The sequence below is a fragment of the Zeus faber genome, assembly GCF_960531495.2.
Source record: "Zeus faber genome assembly, chromosome: 14".
NCBI lineage: Eukaryota > Metazoa > Chordata > Actinopteri > Zeiformes > Zeidae > Zeus > Zeus faber.
In genome coordinates, this window is record NC_137200.1 from 3,281,793 (window position 1) to 3,300,194 (window position 18,402).

Here is an 18,402-nt window from a genome sequence, read left to right on the forward strand (position 1 = left end):
AAGCTGCTTCGACACCTTTTCATCAAAGCCAGCATTCACCTTTTCAACAATTTGTGCTACAGTAGTTCTTCTGTGGGATCTGAACAGACGGGCTAGACTTCACTCCCCATGCACATCAATGAGCCCATTGACGCCAATGACCCTGTCACCGGTTCACCTGTTGTCCTTCCTTGGACCTTGTCCTTACACTTGCCCAACTTCAAGAACGGACTGTTCACTTGCTGCAAAATATATAACACCCATTGACAGGTGCCATTGGAACGAGATGAGCAATGTTATTCGCTTCACCTGTCATTGGTTATAATGGCTGATCGCTGTATATATATATATATATATATATATATATATATATATATATATATATATATAAATGACTGATTTAATGTTATACTGTATATATACAGGAAAATATTACTTTTTAAAATGATGCAGAAATCAAACTGAAAACCTCACTACCTGAAGTGAGGCAATCTGTGAAGTGAACTACATAGACTGTGCAGTTATTTACATGTTCACTATGAATTCTAATCTTCAATTTGTGACTGCCAACCTTTTAATTATAATGTCACGTAATTTTTTCGAGAGAACAACTCATCTGATTCCTATCAAATTCAATTCACTTAAAACTCAAAACTTCAAACACTTCTGAGATGAAAACTTGACACACATTATGTACACTTTCTAGAAGGTCCGAGACACATGCACACTCGTACACACACATCCACTACCTTCTATTTTGGTGGGCATGATTATTTGATGACAAAGCTTCCCGTTTCGCCACCGCCCGTTTGTTCATATGATCTTGCGCTGAATAATTGAGGAGTGGCAGCCAGCGAGGTGGGGATCGAATCGAAACACAAGGCACTTTCAAGTCAGGAGGCAAGGTGGAGAAAAACACACTTCCCCATCTTCATCCACCTCGCGAGTTGCATTTCTTTAAGCTCTGATATAGGACTCCTTTATTCCGTGGCTTCAACCCGGGCTAAAATATCCACTCTCCACACCACACCACACCCATCAGGTCTCTACTCCGTCTGTGTGTCAACGCACCTGGCAGTGGGACACTTTCTGCCCCAGCTAAGAGGCCCGTTGGACGGAGCGGTTCCACCTGAAGCCTACCCCCCCACACAGCTACGCCACGATGGAGGAGCTCCAGAGGACACTAAACCAGCACTATGAGGGTGCCAAGCCCAGGAAAGTAAGTGATTTGGTTTAAAATAAAAATAGAAAAAGTTTGTTTTGAACTCAGTTTGTTTGAACTGCTCAGTATTGAGCTGTGTCCAAACAGGACTGTGCGGTCTGAGTCATAAAACCACTGAAATAGAAACACGATTGTAGCTGATAATGGTGCACAGCGACAAGTTAATGTTAGAACTGTTTTTCAGGGAATTGTGCTCCATGTTTTGGGTTCATGCCAGTGCCTCGGATAAATAATTAATACGTACAAAACAACATATTTTATAAGTGACTGCTGCACGTAAACAACCCGTTGAGCTGATATTATCAAAACCGGAGAGGGGGGGAAATTGATGGCAGCCCTGTGGGGCAACATCGCACTCAAGCTTCTATTTTCTGTTTTACATCCATCTCCACTAATTCACTAGCTAGCTAAGCCTTTTGGTGAACCGTGAAACGTGATCATGCACAGCCAACATTTTGATGCTTTTAATCAAGCATGTGATAGCTGCACAGAGACTAATCAGTGAACTTTCATGCCTCGGAGGGCGGTGGAGGATGGAAGCCCACCAGCGTTTGGTAGTACAGGCCTGCCCCCGCCTATCACTCCCATCATTCCCAGCAGCCCCCACAACTGGCACAACTTGGAGCCCTGCCAGATGCTTCCCCCGCTCGTTCTGCCACTACATCTCCCTGTTAAGGGGAAAAATAAATAAATAAACAGCAAACAAAGACAAGTCTGTCACACACGCTGTCCAGCTTCCACCAGCCTGGGTGAGGATAACAGTCCTTGTGAAATAAGTTGGGCACATTGAGGGTATTTTTTGTATGCAAAACTCTATTTTTCATGTTTATATGCAGCCAATTCGGTCTTGTCCATATATATATGTTGTAGCGAGCTAAGGCTTTTTCGAGCCAGCAAGAGGCAGGAGATTTGATTTCACAACCAAGAGCGATGTTTGTTAATCAGAGTGCTCTACATTCATTCACCACACTGTTATCATGGTAGACAGGTCACTAATGGCACACACTCTCACTCCTGGTGTAACAATCTTTACACATAAAAGTAATAACAATCTATAATAACACATGTAACATGGCTAACTAACACTAACAATAGGATAACAATTAACATTACATAAAACAATCCCCTTCCCCGACAACCCCAAAACACAAAAACAAAGCATGCTGGGAAATCTCCGCCCCCCTCTATTCCCTAACATGCTACATTGCCCCCACCTGGCTGGTTAGCTGTCCCCCGCAACCCATGTATCCACCACAAAGTTTCTGAGGTGTTGGGGAAGCTGACGCTGTCGCTGGGCCCACCCAGCTGCTTGGCTGCTTCATGTGGCAAGGCACAGACTGGAAGCTGCCCCTCTCCCCCTGACTCACCCTCAGACGGAGCCAAGGGTCGATAGGGAGCAAGCCGATGAAGAACCACCACCCGGTTCCTTTTGATCAGCCGCACCCTGTACACCACATCAGACAGTCTCTCTAGGATCGTACAGGGTCCCACCCAGTATGATCCTGCGCCCCGGAGGCAAAATCCTCCCCTTTGGCGTGCTGGTCGTAAGCCCGTTTCTGACGGGACCCAGCGTCGGCGACAGCCTGCCTGGTCAGTTCATGCACCGCCCGAGCCGCTCCCGAAGGTGGTGAAAATAGTCCATGCCCGCTCCCCGGCCACCTCTGGTTCAGGGGTAGGGCCAAACACCAAGTCCACAGGGGTGTGGAGCTCACGTCCAAACATGAGGGCTGCCGGAGTGCACTTAGTGGATTCTTGCACCGCTGTCTGATATGCCCAAAGGACCAAGGGCAAATGAAGATCCCTATCTCGCTGCTGGTGTTTCGTCAGAATCGTGAGTTGGGTCGCCAAGGTGCGGTTGAAACGTTCAACCAATCCATCACTCTGTGGGTGCAGCGGCGTAGTCCGGGTCTTTTCAACGCCCAGCCGGTGGCAGACCTCTGCAAACACCTGAGCCTCAAAGTTCCGACCCTGGTCACTGTGCAGCTCCTCCAGCACCCCGAACCGACAGAACATCTTGTCCACCAGGCGTGCGGCGGTGGTGGCGGCACTCTGGTCGGGAACAGCGTAGGCTTCGGGCCATTTGATAAAGTCGTCCATGGCTACTAGGATGTAACGGTTGCCCCGTTCTGTAGCCGGAAAGGGGCCCAGGATGTGGAGTTCCACATCTTAACGACACCCTGGCCAGTAGAAGTGGGACTGGAGGCGATGAAGCATCTTAGTGACCCCAAAGTGACCAACCCCCGCGGAGCCATGGATGAGCTGGAGTACTCTGGAACGTAGCTGGCAGGGCACCAGGAGCTGGAAGACGTTGCGATGGCCACCGGGAGTCTGCCAGCGGCGATGCACGTCACGGCTGATGAGGTTTGCCCACTGCGAGTAGAGGGCTTCGTCTCGTGTCCAGTGCTGAGACCGCTGGCCAGGCTGGTCGGTGGCCTGCCCTCACTCACTCTTGAACCGGGAGAGGCCCGGGTCTTGGCTCTGCTCGTGTTGGAGTTGGTCTTTGTCGATGTTCCCAACGCTGTGGTTGTCACTCGTGCTGGGGTGCTCTTGGGAACCATCGTCGTTCGCTCTGCGGTCCCGTAGAGCCGCCACCTTCAAAGTCGCTGCATCCCGTCCCTCGACGCATCGACAGTCCTGGCACTCTGCCTCCTCACAGGGCCACCGCGACAGCGCACCGGCGTTGGCATGGAGACGGCCAGCCCGGTAGCTCCCAACGGGTGACACAGTAGTTTCTCTCAGGCCGGCTGAGGGAGCAGCTGAAGTAGGCGATGACCTGTTCACCTTGTTCACCTTCCTGGGACTGCACTGCTCCGAGACTCATGTCGCTATTGTCAGTGTCCACGATGAAAGGTTGCCGCAGGTCTGGACAGGCCAGCACAGGGGCCTTGATGAGTGTCGACCGCAGCTTTGTGAAGGCACAGGAACAGTCCTCCCCCCACTTGAACGCCTGGCCCTTCTGTGTCTGGCAATGGTGGCAAAGTCTTTCACGAACGATTGGTAGTAGGAAGCCAGCCCCAGCCCCAAACTTTGCAGTTCTTTCACGTTGCGGGGAACAGGCAAGTCTTTCACCGCCGCAATCTTTGCTGGGTCGGTCGAAACTCCAGCCGCACTGACGACATGGCCAAGGAACGTCTCCCGTCAAAACAGCTGACACTTCTTTGGATGAAGTCGGAGCCCGGTCTGGCGGATGGCTTCGAAGACGTCCCTCAGATTGGTCAGCGCGCTTTCGAAGTCTGCAGCGTGGGCGAGGAGGTCATCCAGATAAACGACACAGCGGTCCCGGGGCATATCAGACCGGACCCTCTCCATCAGGCACTCGAAGGTGCCTGGAGCGTTGTAAAGACCGAATGGCATTACTGAATTGCCACAGTCCCTGGCCGATGGAAAAGGTGGTCTTTGGGTGTGCCTCTGGCGCCGGTTCCACCTGCCAGTAGCCGCTGCGCAGGTCGAGGGAGCTGAAGCAGTGGGAACCAGCAATGCAATTGAGGGCCTCGTCAACTCGAGGTAGCGGGTACGAGCCTTTGCGGGTGACCTCGTTGAGCAGGCGGTAGTCAATGCAGAACTGCCACGTGCCATCCTTTTTTCCCGACCAGGACCACCGGCGCCGCCCAGGGGTTCGTAGAGGGTTAGATGATGCCACCATCTCTTTGATCTTCTGCTCTGCTGCGTTGGTGGTCTCAATGTCATACTGTACCAAGTTGGTGGGCATGCAGTCCTGGCCTGCATCCAGTCCTTCGCAGCTTCTGTGGTACAGATCTTCCATGGCTCGCTGGGTCTTGATCGGTGGCGTTTGAGGTGGCGTAGTCCTTTCCGTTGAGGCCGCTGCAACAGGTCTACTGGGCGGTGCGTTTTGCTCCACCTCCACCTGCCGGCGATGCGATGGGCTCAAGCAGCGAAGCGACGCGTAGTCCATCCTCTCCAATGGTTTGTGTGTGGCACGGTGGCGCAGTGCATTGCACGCCACTCACAGCAAGAAGGTCCTGGGTTCGATTCCCGCCTGGGGCGCTGTTGGCACCGTGCTCTGGCGGGTTATCTCCCAAATAGGAGCCTTTCTGTGTGGAGTTTGCATGTTCTCCCCGTGCTCACATGGGGTTTCCTCCACCTCACGTCAGTAAGGACCCCCACCAAAAACATGCACCCATCATTGTCTGACCAGCAATGGACATTTATCACCTGGTCCCCGAGCGCGTCCACGTATGCTGCCCACTGCTCCTGGCTGTGCCCCCGGAGGAAGGACAAGCCAGGATGGGTCAAAAGCAGAGAGTCCATTTCACCGGCCACCATCAAAAGCATGTGCGTGTGTGTGTGCAAGCATGTGTTGTAGTGTGGTGTGTTGCGTGACTAATAAAGTCTGTTTCTTTCTTCTTCTTTTCTTTGGAGCACTATGGCTTCAGTACCCAAGTAGAGTGTGGCTCTGGGCACATCCACCACAGCCTGATCAGCAAGTCCATAATAATGCAGGCATCTTGTATATTGGCCAAACAGAACTCGTGGCCGACATCACAGTTAGCAACAGTCACTTGTAGGGCTCTCTTTCCCTGCATTGTGGTGCGTTGTCCGGTAACTGTTGTGATGCGGCGCTTGGTGGGCTCCCATCCTCGCTGTCTCAGGTTGGTTGTGCAATAGCGTGCAATGTGGCCCGGCTCTCCACATCGGTAGCAGCCCCTGGTTGCCGCCTGGCAGTCCTCTCGTTTCCCGCCGAAGACATTGCGGGTGTACACTGTTGACCGCGCAGACTGCCTCATCATTGTCACTCTCCACAGTCTGCTTGGCGCACTCGATGCTTCATGCTGGTTAAATGATCACTCGTAACCAGTACGTGTTCAACCCGTTCAGCTTCTGCCAGCGCCTGATGATCTTGGGGAGTGCAGGCGGATATGTTCTCTGGGCGGAGCCCACGAACGAAAGCCTGAAGCGTGAGCTCTTCCTGCGCCGCGCCGTCAAACGTTGGGTAGCCCTGGCGCACATACAGATGGAGGTCCGTGATGCAGGCGCCCAGGCTCTCTCTCTTTTCTCTGACGGTTGACCAGCTTGTCCCATGCGTCATCGAAGTAGATGTGCCGGCCAAACCGATGCTGTAGCGCTCTCTTGGCGGTCCGCCAGTCAAGTCGTTCTTGTGGCTGGAGGTCGATAAGGATCTGCAGGGCTTTTCCTTCCAGAGTGAGGGTGACTTGCACAGCGGTTTCTTCTGAAATCCAAATATTAAACTGTCCTGCCAGCTGCACTTGGATGAGGTAGGTCTCTGGCGACGTCTCTCCGTTGTAGAGAGGCAGCCTCCTGGCTCCCCGTCTGGCGCTCTCTTGCGGCGCTCGTGGGCAGGGCGATGACGCATCGAGAGGGGCGTTGTTGCTAGCCGCTAGGTGAGCGGGCCGGCGCTGGCAAGTCACTTGTTCTCCACTGGCTGCTCCGGCGGAGATCTCGCACCGTCGGGCGGAGATCTCTCAGCGTCGGGCAAGGATTGCGGGCCCCATCCGGCAAGCTTCCCGGCGTTCCTTTGGCGTGCAGTTCTGTTGCTGGCTTGTTGTTGTCGTTCCTTCTTCAGCCAAGCACCCTCGATGTTTCGCAGGTGTATGGGGATGTCTTCCATTTCTTCTAGCAAGGCTTGCATCTCAAATCCCACTTCTGACACTAATGCAGCGAGCTAAGGCTTCTTCAAGCAAACAAGAAATTTGATTCCCCACCAGGCACAATGTGTATTACATGAGAGCACTCTCAATTCATTCACTGCTCTGTTTTCATGCCAGGCAGGTCACTGAGAGGCGACTCACACTCCTGGTTTAAAAATCTTAACACATAAAAGTAATAACAATCTATCATAACACATGTAACATGGCTAACTAACACTAACAACAGCATAACAATTAACATTACATAAAACAATCCCCTTCCCCGACATCTCCAAAACACACAAACAAAGCATGCTGAGAAATCTCAGCCCCCCTCTATTCTGCAACACGCTACAATATTATTTTGGAGGACAAAAATGATTTGAAGAGATTCATGCTGCATACTATTGATTACGGCAAACATTTGTTGGGTATTGCTGCATTCCATTCGAGTCGGAACTCAGGAAAATCCGACCTCAGGGCAGATTGTGACATGGCGCTTGGAAGTGGAAACAACCGACTCAGATTGATCAAATTTCCAATGGAGGGTAGGCATAAGCCCGAAACCATAATGTGTGATAAGCTCCAGGATGACGTACTACATCCCGTTAAATATAGTAGCACGCAAACACTGCATGCTATGCTCGCAAGTGTATCCCACAATGCATTGTGAAGGTAAGACTTCTGTAGTTTAAAGGGGGCGTCGTCATCAGCCCTCAATGTGCTGAAAGGAAGTGGATTACATAGGACTATGTAGTTTGTCTGAGAAGACATTGTTCTCAACATTAGAGGGAAATAAACACTGCTTCTATTCATCTCTCAAATTTGCAGGTGCGCTTCAAGCTGGCGTCGTCCTACAGCGGCAGAGTTCTGAAGCACGTGTATGAGGATGGTCAAGAGCTGGAAAGTCCAGAGGAGAAGTATCCTCACAGCTTCATCCACCGCAAGATCCCGCCCAGCCACCTGGAGCTGGAGCAGCTCTGCAGCTTCCAGGAGACCCACGAAAACCAGCAGAGTGAGGGTTCGGCACAGCGCAGGAACACTTAAAGGACAAATGAAGGTTGTGTAGGGATGCCTGAAATTGCACATGGAGAAGACTTGCAAATCAATGGCCAATCTGATAATTAATACGGTTTAACAGAATTTTGCATTCAATAGGTCAAAGGTCAAAAACTTGCATGGCCACAAATCATCAGCCTCTGTATTGATAGAAATAACAGTCCTGCAACTTTTAGAAGTTGTTCCAGGAAAACGGTGACACTATATTATAAAACAATATAAAACTCAAAAACTTGAAATGCCATTTTTGACCTGACTGTAGCTAAACCAACCATCACATGCCCTTGGTTGACTGCAATGTGCAGGAGTATTTGTGTGCATGTGTCTTTTTGTCGTACATTTTAGCTCCCATTTAAGCTTTTTTGCTGTCCCTTCTCCTCTTTCTCCTTTTTCACCCACCCACCCAAACACCCCTGAATGTGTATGCGAGCAATTACCTTCTATGAAGCCTAATGTGTAACTTTGCACCCATCCTCAATATATACCAAACTCGTGTTCTGTGCCAAATTAGGCGTGCACCCTCCGACTGGCCTCATCGCCCAGAGGATCAACGTCTACCGGGGGATGGGAGGCTACAAACCTTCTGATACACAGAGTAATGGAGTGGAAGGAGACTCCAGCGTGAGTACCCTTACCAGTGTGTCTGGTTGTACATCTGGTCGTCTGGACTCTGCTTGGCTATAGATAGATATTATTATTATAGCGGCCTAAAAAAAAGTGATACAAGATTTGCAAATGATTTGTTCCTTGTGAACGGATCTTTTAAATAACTCAGGAGATGGGAGTCATCAGCAAAAGGGTCATCGATTTATAACCACTGCTCTGTATTTTGTTTCTAAAGTTAACTTCCCGCTCAACTAATTTGACCAATCACATACAGCTCTGCAGCAGTAGTGCAGCTTTGATATTGTCAACAATAACTGAGAATAACATTTTGGGCTTTTGATGCCGTTTATTTAGTATGGGATTTGAGAGAACTGAACATTGATTGAGAAAATATTTATGCAATAATTGCATAGAGGGGTCATGCTACTATAGTAAGCACGAACTTTGAATGAAAAAAAAAAACTTAAACTTAATTTATGCATTTTTTAAAATAGATTCTAGCATACTTAAAGAGAGAATCATGTCTTCACGTGTTATTTTTTTATACTCTACACGCTTGTCTAATCCACTGACAATGGCAGGTAGTCCAGTGGGGGAGTGGTTGGGGGTGGAGTTAACAGCTATCGTTCCCACCCATTACTTGCCTCTGAAATGTGAAAAGGTTCAGGATCTTTGAGGAGGATTTTCTCTGCAAGAGGATCTTCTTCAAATATTTCTCTATATCTCTATCTCTATATTTGATTTCAATGTATGACACATCATTTGAAAGCCTACAATCTGCAATTTCATAATCTGTAAAAAACTGAAAAATTACTGAGGCTTACTTGAGACCCAAAACACCAGTCACTGTCACAATTTTGATATTTAATATGACAATTTGGAGGAAAGCTAACCCAGTTTCCCAAAAATATAGCACATCCACTTTGCAGAAGAAATCTCCCTACTGAAAAATCCAGCTTGACCAGTTTGAGCTAAGTTTTTGACAGCTGGTAGGCCAGCTACTGTACCAGCTATGACTGGTGACACCTGCTACCAGCTCCTATTCTTACCAATTAGCATCTAAGATTCTCACCAGTTACTGCCCGTGTCTGTGGCATGACCAACAGGCTAACTTGATGTTACCATTCACAAGAATTTGTCCCTTGAAGAATTTGTAAGTGTACTTCCAACTAATCCACTAAAGTCCATGAGGATTGAAGTCTGCTGTATTTAAGACTTTAGTGTCTTTAGTACTGACAGCATCCTTCAGGCCGTCATAAACCAAATGAACCTAGGCGTACATTTTTGGATACTCGTGGTGAAAAACTATGTTGAAATGCCTGTTTCTCTCCCAGTTTTGTGCCTAAGCGAAAAACCAATCACAGAAGAGGAAAGCGTAGCAACAGAGCCTATGGGATCAGTAGACAGAGAGAAAGAATAATGCTTAAAGAAAAATGAAAACTAATACACAATAAACAAGGGAAAGGAGGTCCAAGACGGAAGCTCCAGGGAATTGTTGCAACCAGCAGAGTACTGTATGTACAGAATGTGTCATTGTCTTAAAATATGAATAAAGAAAGGGATCAGAGTTCAAGTGATTATTCCATGTAGACTATATTGTTAATTTACTTACAATCTTAGCATAATTGGCAATCTTACAATTCCAACCATGTTTTACCATGTTGTGTCTAAAGCAACAGCAACCAACCAGTTCCACCAGCATGGCCATGCTGGTCTGCAACCATCTGACCAGTTACACAAGCATGACCATGCTGGTCTGGAACCATCTGACCAGTTACACCAGCATGACAATGCTGGTCTGCAACCACCTGACCAGTTAAACCAGCATGACCATGCTGGTCTGAAACCATCTGACCAGTTACACCAGCATCACCATGCTGTTCTGCAACCACCTGACCAGTTATACCAGCATGACTATGCTGTTCTGAAACCATCTGACCAATTACATCAGCAGGACCATGCTGGTTTTCAACCATCTGACCAGTTATACCAGCATGACCATGCTGGTCTGAAACCATCTGACCAGTTACACCAGCTTGGCCATGCTGGTCTGCCATCAATTGACCAGTTACACCATCACTACCAACCTGGCTGCTGACCTCTCAACAGGCTACACAAAACTGGTCTATCAGCTGATCACCAGTTAAACCAGCTTGAGCAAGCTGGCCCACCAGGTCAATCCAGCAAGACCAGCTAATGACCAGCTAAGATTTGTAGCTGGTTCTCGCTGGATTTTTTAGCAGGGCTTATCCTTTTTATATCTTCTGTCAAACACAAACAATTTGTTGTATAACACACACTCTGTTAGGACACTGTACATACGTTGAAAAGCTTTTGGAGCCGTCATACTTTTACATTAATTTTGATTTACCTTCTATAAACATAACAGCTCATCATTAAGGATGGATGACTTCTCCGTGTGAGAAAGCTCCACGGACCGCTCCTGCATAGCAAACAGCCGGCGCCAAAATAAACCATAAACAATTATCATGAGAGCAAGTCATCTGGACTAAATGTAGACGCGACATGAGTTCTCTGGTAATTGAAGCTGCAACCGGTGCTCAGAGAAACACAACGCATTTATCAAACGGGAACAGGAACAACAGCAGCAGCAGAACTGTTCAACCGTCAACCCAACGTCGTTCATTGCAGCACGGTGGGAACAGCTTCATTAGCGCGGAAGATTGAGGAGAGGTCAGCTCCATCGACTGCCGGCCCACAGCCCGTCTGCTGGTCTACCCAGCAGCACAAAACCAAGCCTGTTATTTGAGACAGCTCTCAATCAGATTGCAATCTGGGACCAGTTGAACCTTTAAGCTTTGAGATTTTTGACGATGAAGCCATCCCAGATCAGTTGAATTTCTTGTGTGCTAAATGAATCATATACTTACATTAACACACTTGGGTTGGTAAACTGTGGTTTAGTTGAGGTTTCTGTCCTTCAAAATGGCTGTTTCTCCTGATTTGAAAGGGGAAAATAAATATCAAAACACCATCATCTAACACATCCCAACTAGTGCCAACTTATGGGTTGGGTACAATCAAGTCTTACAGAGTGAGCAAAAGTTTTTTGCTTTTGAATGGAAGTAATTCCAATTCATGGAACAATAATAATTCATGAATTAATGGAATCTATTATGGAAATTTATAGTATACTCTTACTAAATTAGATTTAATTGAGGCATATGACATACTGTATATGTCAATAAGGTTTTGTACATCCTGTAGAAGTTTGCATCTGATGGTCATTAATTGGTATTAAAAATACATAACTCATGATATTATCAGTATGTTTATGTTTTGTAATAGTCCCAGTGATAATCTGTGCGGCAAATTCAATATACAGTATAGAATAATAACTCTCTTTCTCTGTCTCCTCTCAGTCCTCTGTGTTGGACTTTGGCAAGATAATCATCTACACCAGCAACCTACGAATCATCAGAGCACCGCCGAGGAAGCCCGACGCCCTGAGGCATGGCGTGGTGCACCCTGCAGGCTTGGAGTTCCACCCCCAGGCCAGGAGGAGGAGGCCCAGAACCTCTGCACCCCTGGAGGAGGCAGTGGAGAAGACGGTCAGGGATGCCGAGGACAAGGTAATGGTGCCTGACCAAACGCCTCAGCCGTGATCTATTTCCAGTTGAGTTTCCTGGTTCCCACATTTGCATTCTCTAAGCATCACATCTCCATTCTCCGCTCTTGCTCCTTCTCTTCTCTCTCTTTCTGCCTCTGTCATTCTGCCGCAAACATTTTTGTCTTCACTACTCAACACTAAAGGGAGTGATAATCAATCAGTCTGTGTGTGTGCGTGTGTGTGTGTGTGTGTGTGTGTGTGTGTGTATGTGTGTGTGTGTGTGTGTGTGTGTGTGTGCGCGTGTGTGTGTGAAAAGGGGAGTTTGTTTTCCTGATGTGGTATTGTGTGCATATGTATATGTTGTTTATATTTGTGTGTGTGTGTGTGTGTGCGTGCATGCGTGCGTGCGTGTGCATGCGTGCGTGAGTGTGTGCGTGCGTGTGTGCCTGTGTGTGTGTGTGTATGTGTGTGTGTGTGTGTGCTCCAGGGTGTAAATCTGTGTACTACAACTTAAGTCAGCGTGATTGTCTCTCTTTGGAGATTGTCTCTGCAGCAATATGGCGGTAATCCCTGCTGTTCGCAGTCTGCTGTTCATTCTATGCCCGCTGCGCTGCTATCACTGCCACCTCATTGCTATCACTGCCACCACACCATCACCTCACCCCTGTCTTCCTCTTCCACCCCCCCACACACACACACCTCACCCCTGTATCTCTCTCTCATTCTCCCTGCCTCTAACCTCATTGTTCTCCAGTGGCGTTATCTGTCACCTGCAAACAGATACTGATGAGTCCACACTTTTATTCTCTCCTCGCAGTATTTGCCCGCCACATTGCAGCGGTCAGCCTGGCTCGCCCTTTCCAAATCCCCCGCCCCCCCTCCCCACACACGCCTCCTTACTCCTCAATCCCCTCAACCTTACCCCTTTCCTCCTTCCTTAGCTGATTACTGTTCTTCTGCCCTCCTTTGCTGTCCTCACCTCTCTTGATATTTTCTCATTTTCTACACTGCAAAAAACACTTTTGTTTTCAGCCTTTTTTTTTTCTCTTCTCTTCTCTTCTCTTCCCTCTTCTGTTTTCATTATTTGGTCCTCCTTCTCTTCCATGTTCCTTTCTTCTGTCTGTCTGTCTATCATCCAACCTCCATCTCCTTACCCAACACTCTCTTCATTACATCTCATTCCATTACACATTATTTCACAACTACATTACACAATTTTTTACCCCTCTTCTACCCCTCATCGCTCTCCATCATTCCCTCTCTCAATCCTCTCCCTTCTCTCTTTCCTCTGCAGGAGGTGGGCGCCTGCCAGCGGTGTGGGGGCTCGGGCTGCGCCCCCTGCTCACTATGCCACGGCAGCAAGCTGTCCATGCTGGCAAACCGTTTCAACGAGTCCATCAGCGACCTGCGCTGCCAGGCCTGCTTCCCCCACGGCCTGGAGCGCTGCCAGGCCTGCGCAGGCACGGCGAGAGAGAGGGAGTGAGAGGGGGAGGGAGGGAGGCTAGGAGAGAGGGAGAGAGAGTGTGTATGTGGATACTAGTGGTGGAAGAAGGACTCAGATTCGACGAAGAAAAAACCTGACGCTAAGTGGCCCTCGTAAAAGTGAAAGTACCACATTGACATTTCTACTTAAGGAAAAGTTCATACTGTAAGTACTCACTTTAAAGGTACTTACATGTTTAAAGTAAAAGTCATTTCCAGTACCAAGTATCCAAGAACCTACATTACCTTTTTTTCCTGCAGTCCTAAGTCCTCAAAAAAATAATGGTAAAACAAATGGTATAGCGTCGGTGATGTCATCGTAATTTATAAAGATATGGATCTGGACAATCATTGACTGAGCAATCCTAAATCAGCACTTTGATAGATCCAGTCCTGGATTCTTTCTTTCCTTTTTTTTTTGCTTTGGCTTGCTTAGAAATGTGTCAGAAATAAAAAGTTAAGGGCATTGGATATTCGCTTTGAAATGTAGTGGAGTAAAAGGCCAAAGTCTCCAAAACAGAATATACGTCACAAGTACGTTAATTTCCACCACGGCACGTATACAACCAGGGTGGGTTTAATGCGCGCGCGCGCGGGTGTGTGTGTGTGTGTGTGTGTGTGTGTGTGTGTGTGTGTGTGTGTGTGTGTGTGTGTGTGTGTGTGTATGTGTGTGTTCGTATAGTATGTATGTCCTATGACTATCTTGACAACCGTTCATCCGATCTAATTCACCTTTGGCGGGTGGATTACTGGGGCTCCACCCCCAAACAACAGGCCAGTGGCAGGCGGGACCGAGTGTGATTTGGGTGGGTTTTTTCCTGTGAGAAAGAAAGTATTTCCCAAGTGTTTTTCACCGCGACTTTCAGGGCATGTTTTGAATGGCCACTGCACTAGTTTTTAGAAAAGAAGGTGAGCGAGAGGGTGGCCACTTAAACTACATTATTAAAAGAAGAATCACTAGGAGTGAAATTAGGCAGTGAACGCCATTTACCTGCGTTTGGTAAATTAAGAAATTGTAAGAAATAATATCAAAGGGGCTTCCTTTGCCGACATCATATTTCTTTATGTTGTATGATTTTATATTCACTCCATGTTTACTACGTCATTAAATGCCTCTGTAGGATCGGGGTGTGTGTCTGTCTGTGTGTGTGTGTGTGTGTGTGTGTGTGTGTGTGTGTGTGTGTGTGTGTCTGTGTGTGTGTGTTTGTGTGTGTTTGTGTGTACACCAACACCCTGCATGTATGAATGTGTGTGTGGTAAAAATCGTAAGCTGTGGCTGGAGAGGGGGAGTAGTGACCGTGTGGCGGGAGAGAAATCCCAAAACACAATCATCTTGTGCACAAGCTTCCCATAACACAAACACATAATCGCTCCTCCGTGTTATTCTGCATCTGCACCGCCCCCTCTCTCGCCCCCCCCTCTCGCTCTCTTTCTCCAGCTCCATTTTAATTAAAGTCATGAAAACATTTCAACATTTATGTGTTTTTCATCTCCCAGGAACAATGCTCCCATATCTCCCCCGTCCTCCGTTCACCATCAAGTAAGGAAGAAGCGTCTTCTGTTTTTTCTTCTTCTAATTTTTTTTGGCCTCTCAGCATTACGGCATGGTAATTGATGCTTTCGTTTTGTCAATTGTTGTTAATGTGCAATCAAAGGACGTTTGGAAATTTTCAGCCAAACAGAGCGAGACAGACAGAGGATATATATCATCTTAGAGGCAGAAATGAGAGAGAGAGGGAGAGAGAGAGAGAGACAGAGAGAGAGAGAGAGAGAGAATCAGGGGGTGAGATGGTGGTTTAAAACGTGCCCTAATTTGGAGAGATAATATGGGACGGGCACAGAATTTTTTATCACATTGACCTATACTGACATGTAAAAAATGATTATCAGACCACTGTGATGTTGTAATATTATACTATAATAAAATTGTACTATCTAATACTGTAATATTTCCTCATTCCATTATATCTTCTCACATCATTGATTTACATAAAAATGTGACAATATGACAATATGATATCACTTAAACATTCCTTTCCCAGACCTAGTTGCAGGTGAACTAAGGAGAGTGTCTTTCATCTAAAATAAAACACTGTTTATTTTTGAAATATAAGAGGCAAATTGGAGATCATTGGAGTAAAATTTTTGCTTTTCCATCGCAGGAACCATTTCAAGAGCCAGGAACTTACACCGATCAGCCACAACATTAAAACCACCGGCTTTATTTTGTGTAGGTGCCCCTCGTGCCGCCAAAACAGCTCTGACTGTCAAGGCATGGACTCCACAAGACCTCTGAAGGTGTCCTGTGGTATATGGCACCAAGGCGTTAGCAGCAGATCCTTTAGGTCCTGTAAGTTGTAAGGTGGGGCCCCCATCGATTGTTGTTCCAGCCCATCTCACAGATGCTCGAACAGATTGAGATCTGAGGAATTTAGAGGTCATGTCAACACCTTGAACTCTTTGTGAAGTTCCTTCAATATGTTCCTGAACAATTTTTGCAGTGTGGCAGGGCACATTATCCTGCTGAAAGAGGCCACTGCCATCAGAGAAACCATTGCCATGAAGGGGTGTACTTGGTTTGCAACAATGTTAAGGTAGGTGGTACGTGTCAAACTAACGTCCACAAGAATTCCAGGAGCCAAGGTTTCCCAGCAGAACATTGCTCAGAGCGTCACACTGCCTCCACAGGCTTGCCTTCTTCCCACCTTCCCACCGGTCTTTGGCTACGCCCCATACACAGCAAGCTGTGATGCACTGTGTGTTCTGAGATCTTTCCATCATAGCAAGCATGAATGTTTTCAGCAATTTGTGCTACAGTCGCACTTTTGTGGGATTGAACCAGACGGGCTAGACTTCGCTCCCCACGCCAGCCATGAGCCTTGGGCACCTATGACCCTGTCACCGGTTGTCCTTCCTTGGATCACTTTTGGTCGGTACTAACAACTGCATACTGGGAACACCCCACAAGACCTGTCGTTTTGGAGATGCTCTGACCCAGTCATTTATCCATCACAATTTGGCACTTGTCAAAGACGATCAGATCCTTACACTTGCCCAATTTTCCTACTTCCAACACATGAACTTCAAGAACAGATTGTTCATTTGCTGTCTAATATATCCCACCCCTGGACATGTGCCATTGGAATGAGAAGATCAATGTTATTCACTTCACCTGTCAGTGATGTTAATGTTGTGGATGATCGGTGTAGATCCCGCTTCTTAGGAATTTGTGATTGTGTGATTAACCATTTCTCAGGTGATTGCTGTTCTTTGTTATTTATAAGCCTGAACACACAGCTTTGGAATATGAATGGAAAAAGTAAAACCTGGCAAAATGTCACTTTTTCTTGTTTCTATAACATTTTTTGGCTGTTTATTGTGGCAGTCGATACTGTATTCACTCAATATTGGATCTCTGAATTTAAATGATTCTGATGCCAATCACTCGGGCTGACTTCCAGAGATAAACCAAAAGAAGAGCAGAACAGCGCCTGCCACATGCAACCCAAGTGGCATTTTCAGGGCCTTCCAGCACAGAGACAGAGGCCACAGGGTAGAAGACACACACGTTTATTGTACAGTGGGCTAGGAGGAACAAGCCCTGGAGCAGATGGACAGCATGTCATGGCAAGGGCTCCCTCCTGTGTGTATGTGGGGATGGGGGGTTTTACCTGTTGCTCGTTAGACCAATCAACAAGTATACAGCCACACCGATCCGGGCCCAATTACCTAGACCCAGAACAGGTGTGGCTGCTCAAACCACACTATCTCTACACCACAAAGACCTAGGTTAAAAATGACCAGTGTTTCCCTCTGCAGTCCTCAGTACAGGCCTGTGCAGAGACCTTAAGAAGGACAGGTGTTCAACGTTAAAAAGGGCACATGGAACAAAATCTTAATGCCATTTTAATGCCATTTCCAGCATAACCTGTTGAATTTTTGGAATTCATATACAACCTGTATATAATTTCTCTTATTTTAATGTCTGGAGTATTAAAAAAAACCATATGCTTAATGTGTGAATTGCAAAATGAACTATTAATGACACAAAAGTCTAGCATATGTGTCTTTAAACAATACTTCTAGCAACAACAGACCCCATTTGATCAGATTGAGTCTCTGGGATCCAGAGGAATCATTTTGCTGGGGACCCCCCGGAACCTCTTCTGGTGAAATATTTCTTGGAGCTCCTGTCTCTACATGTAGTCTGCCAGTGTTTTGTGGAGGAACGCAAACTGTTTACATCAACGTTTCCAGGGAACAGCACAAGGTTTGGCTCAGTGTGATAAGTCCATGAGTGAGCACGAGGCCACGTGTTTGAATCCAGACTTCACACATCCACCCAAACATCTTGTTTACAGAGAATGTTCCTGATTGGATTCTGAAGGTTATTGAGTCGTGTGATCTAGATGAGTGGAGCGTCAGCCTGCAGATGGACATGTTTGTGACCTTGTCTTTAATTGCCAAGAGAAACCAGTGAAAATCATCTCAGAGCAGTTCAAGCCCAGCCAGACGCCAGGTTCAGACACTGCCGAAACAGTTTCAGGTCCCAATGTTTCCATCCTGGTCACCGCAGAGGTTCAGTTGATCGGAGGAGACACCAACTGTTCTTACGATCTGGTGGAGTAAAGAGTTGAGCCGTTTGTTTAGAGATTCACTTATGTGGACTTGAGGGTTGGATTCCCGAATGAGCTTTTGAAAGCCGGCAGCCCGCAGGCACGTTTTAAAGCACCCGGAGAGCCTTGTCATACAACTGTTTTCTCATAACAATCTGTGTCCAAAACATGAAAACAAAACAAGAATATTATTAATATTAATATACAGTGTCTAATTCAAACTTTATTTTAATCAAATCATCAGGAACATAAGGAAGTTTA

At 47.0% G+C, this 18,402-nt stretch overlaps 1 protein-coding gene across 1 annotated transcript; it reads left to right on the forward strand.

Annotated features, from left to right (window-relative positions):
* Positions 1 to 1,141: 1,141 nt before the first annotated feature.
* On the forward strand, positions 1,142 to 18,005 carry grxcr2 (glutaredoxin and cysteine rich domain containing 2; the record flags this gene model as incomplete). The annotated part of the gene is made up of 6 exons (XM_080014195.1): positions 1,142 to 1,198; positions 7,639 to 7,822; positions 8,378 to 8,487; positions 11,856 to 12,065; positions 13,338 to 13,503; positions 17,887 to 18,005. 6 exons carry the CDS (start codon positions 1,142 to 1,144, stop codon positions 18,003 to 18,005), a joined length of 846 nt encoding a protein of 281 aa, XP_079870321.1.
* Between the last annotated feature and the right edge of the window lie 397 nt (positions 18,006 to 18,402).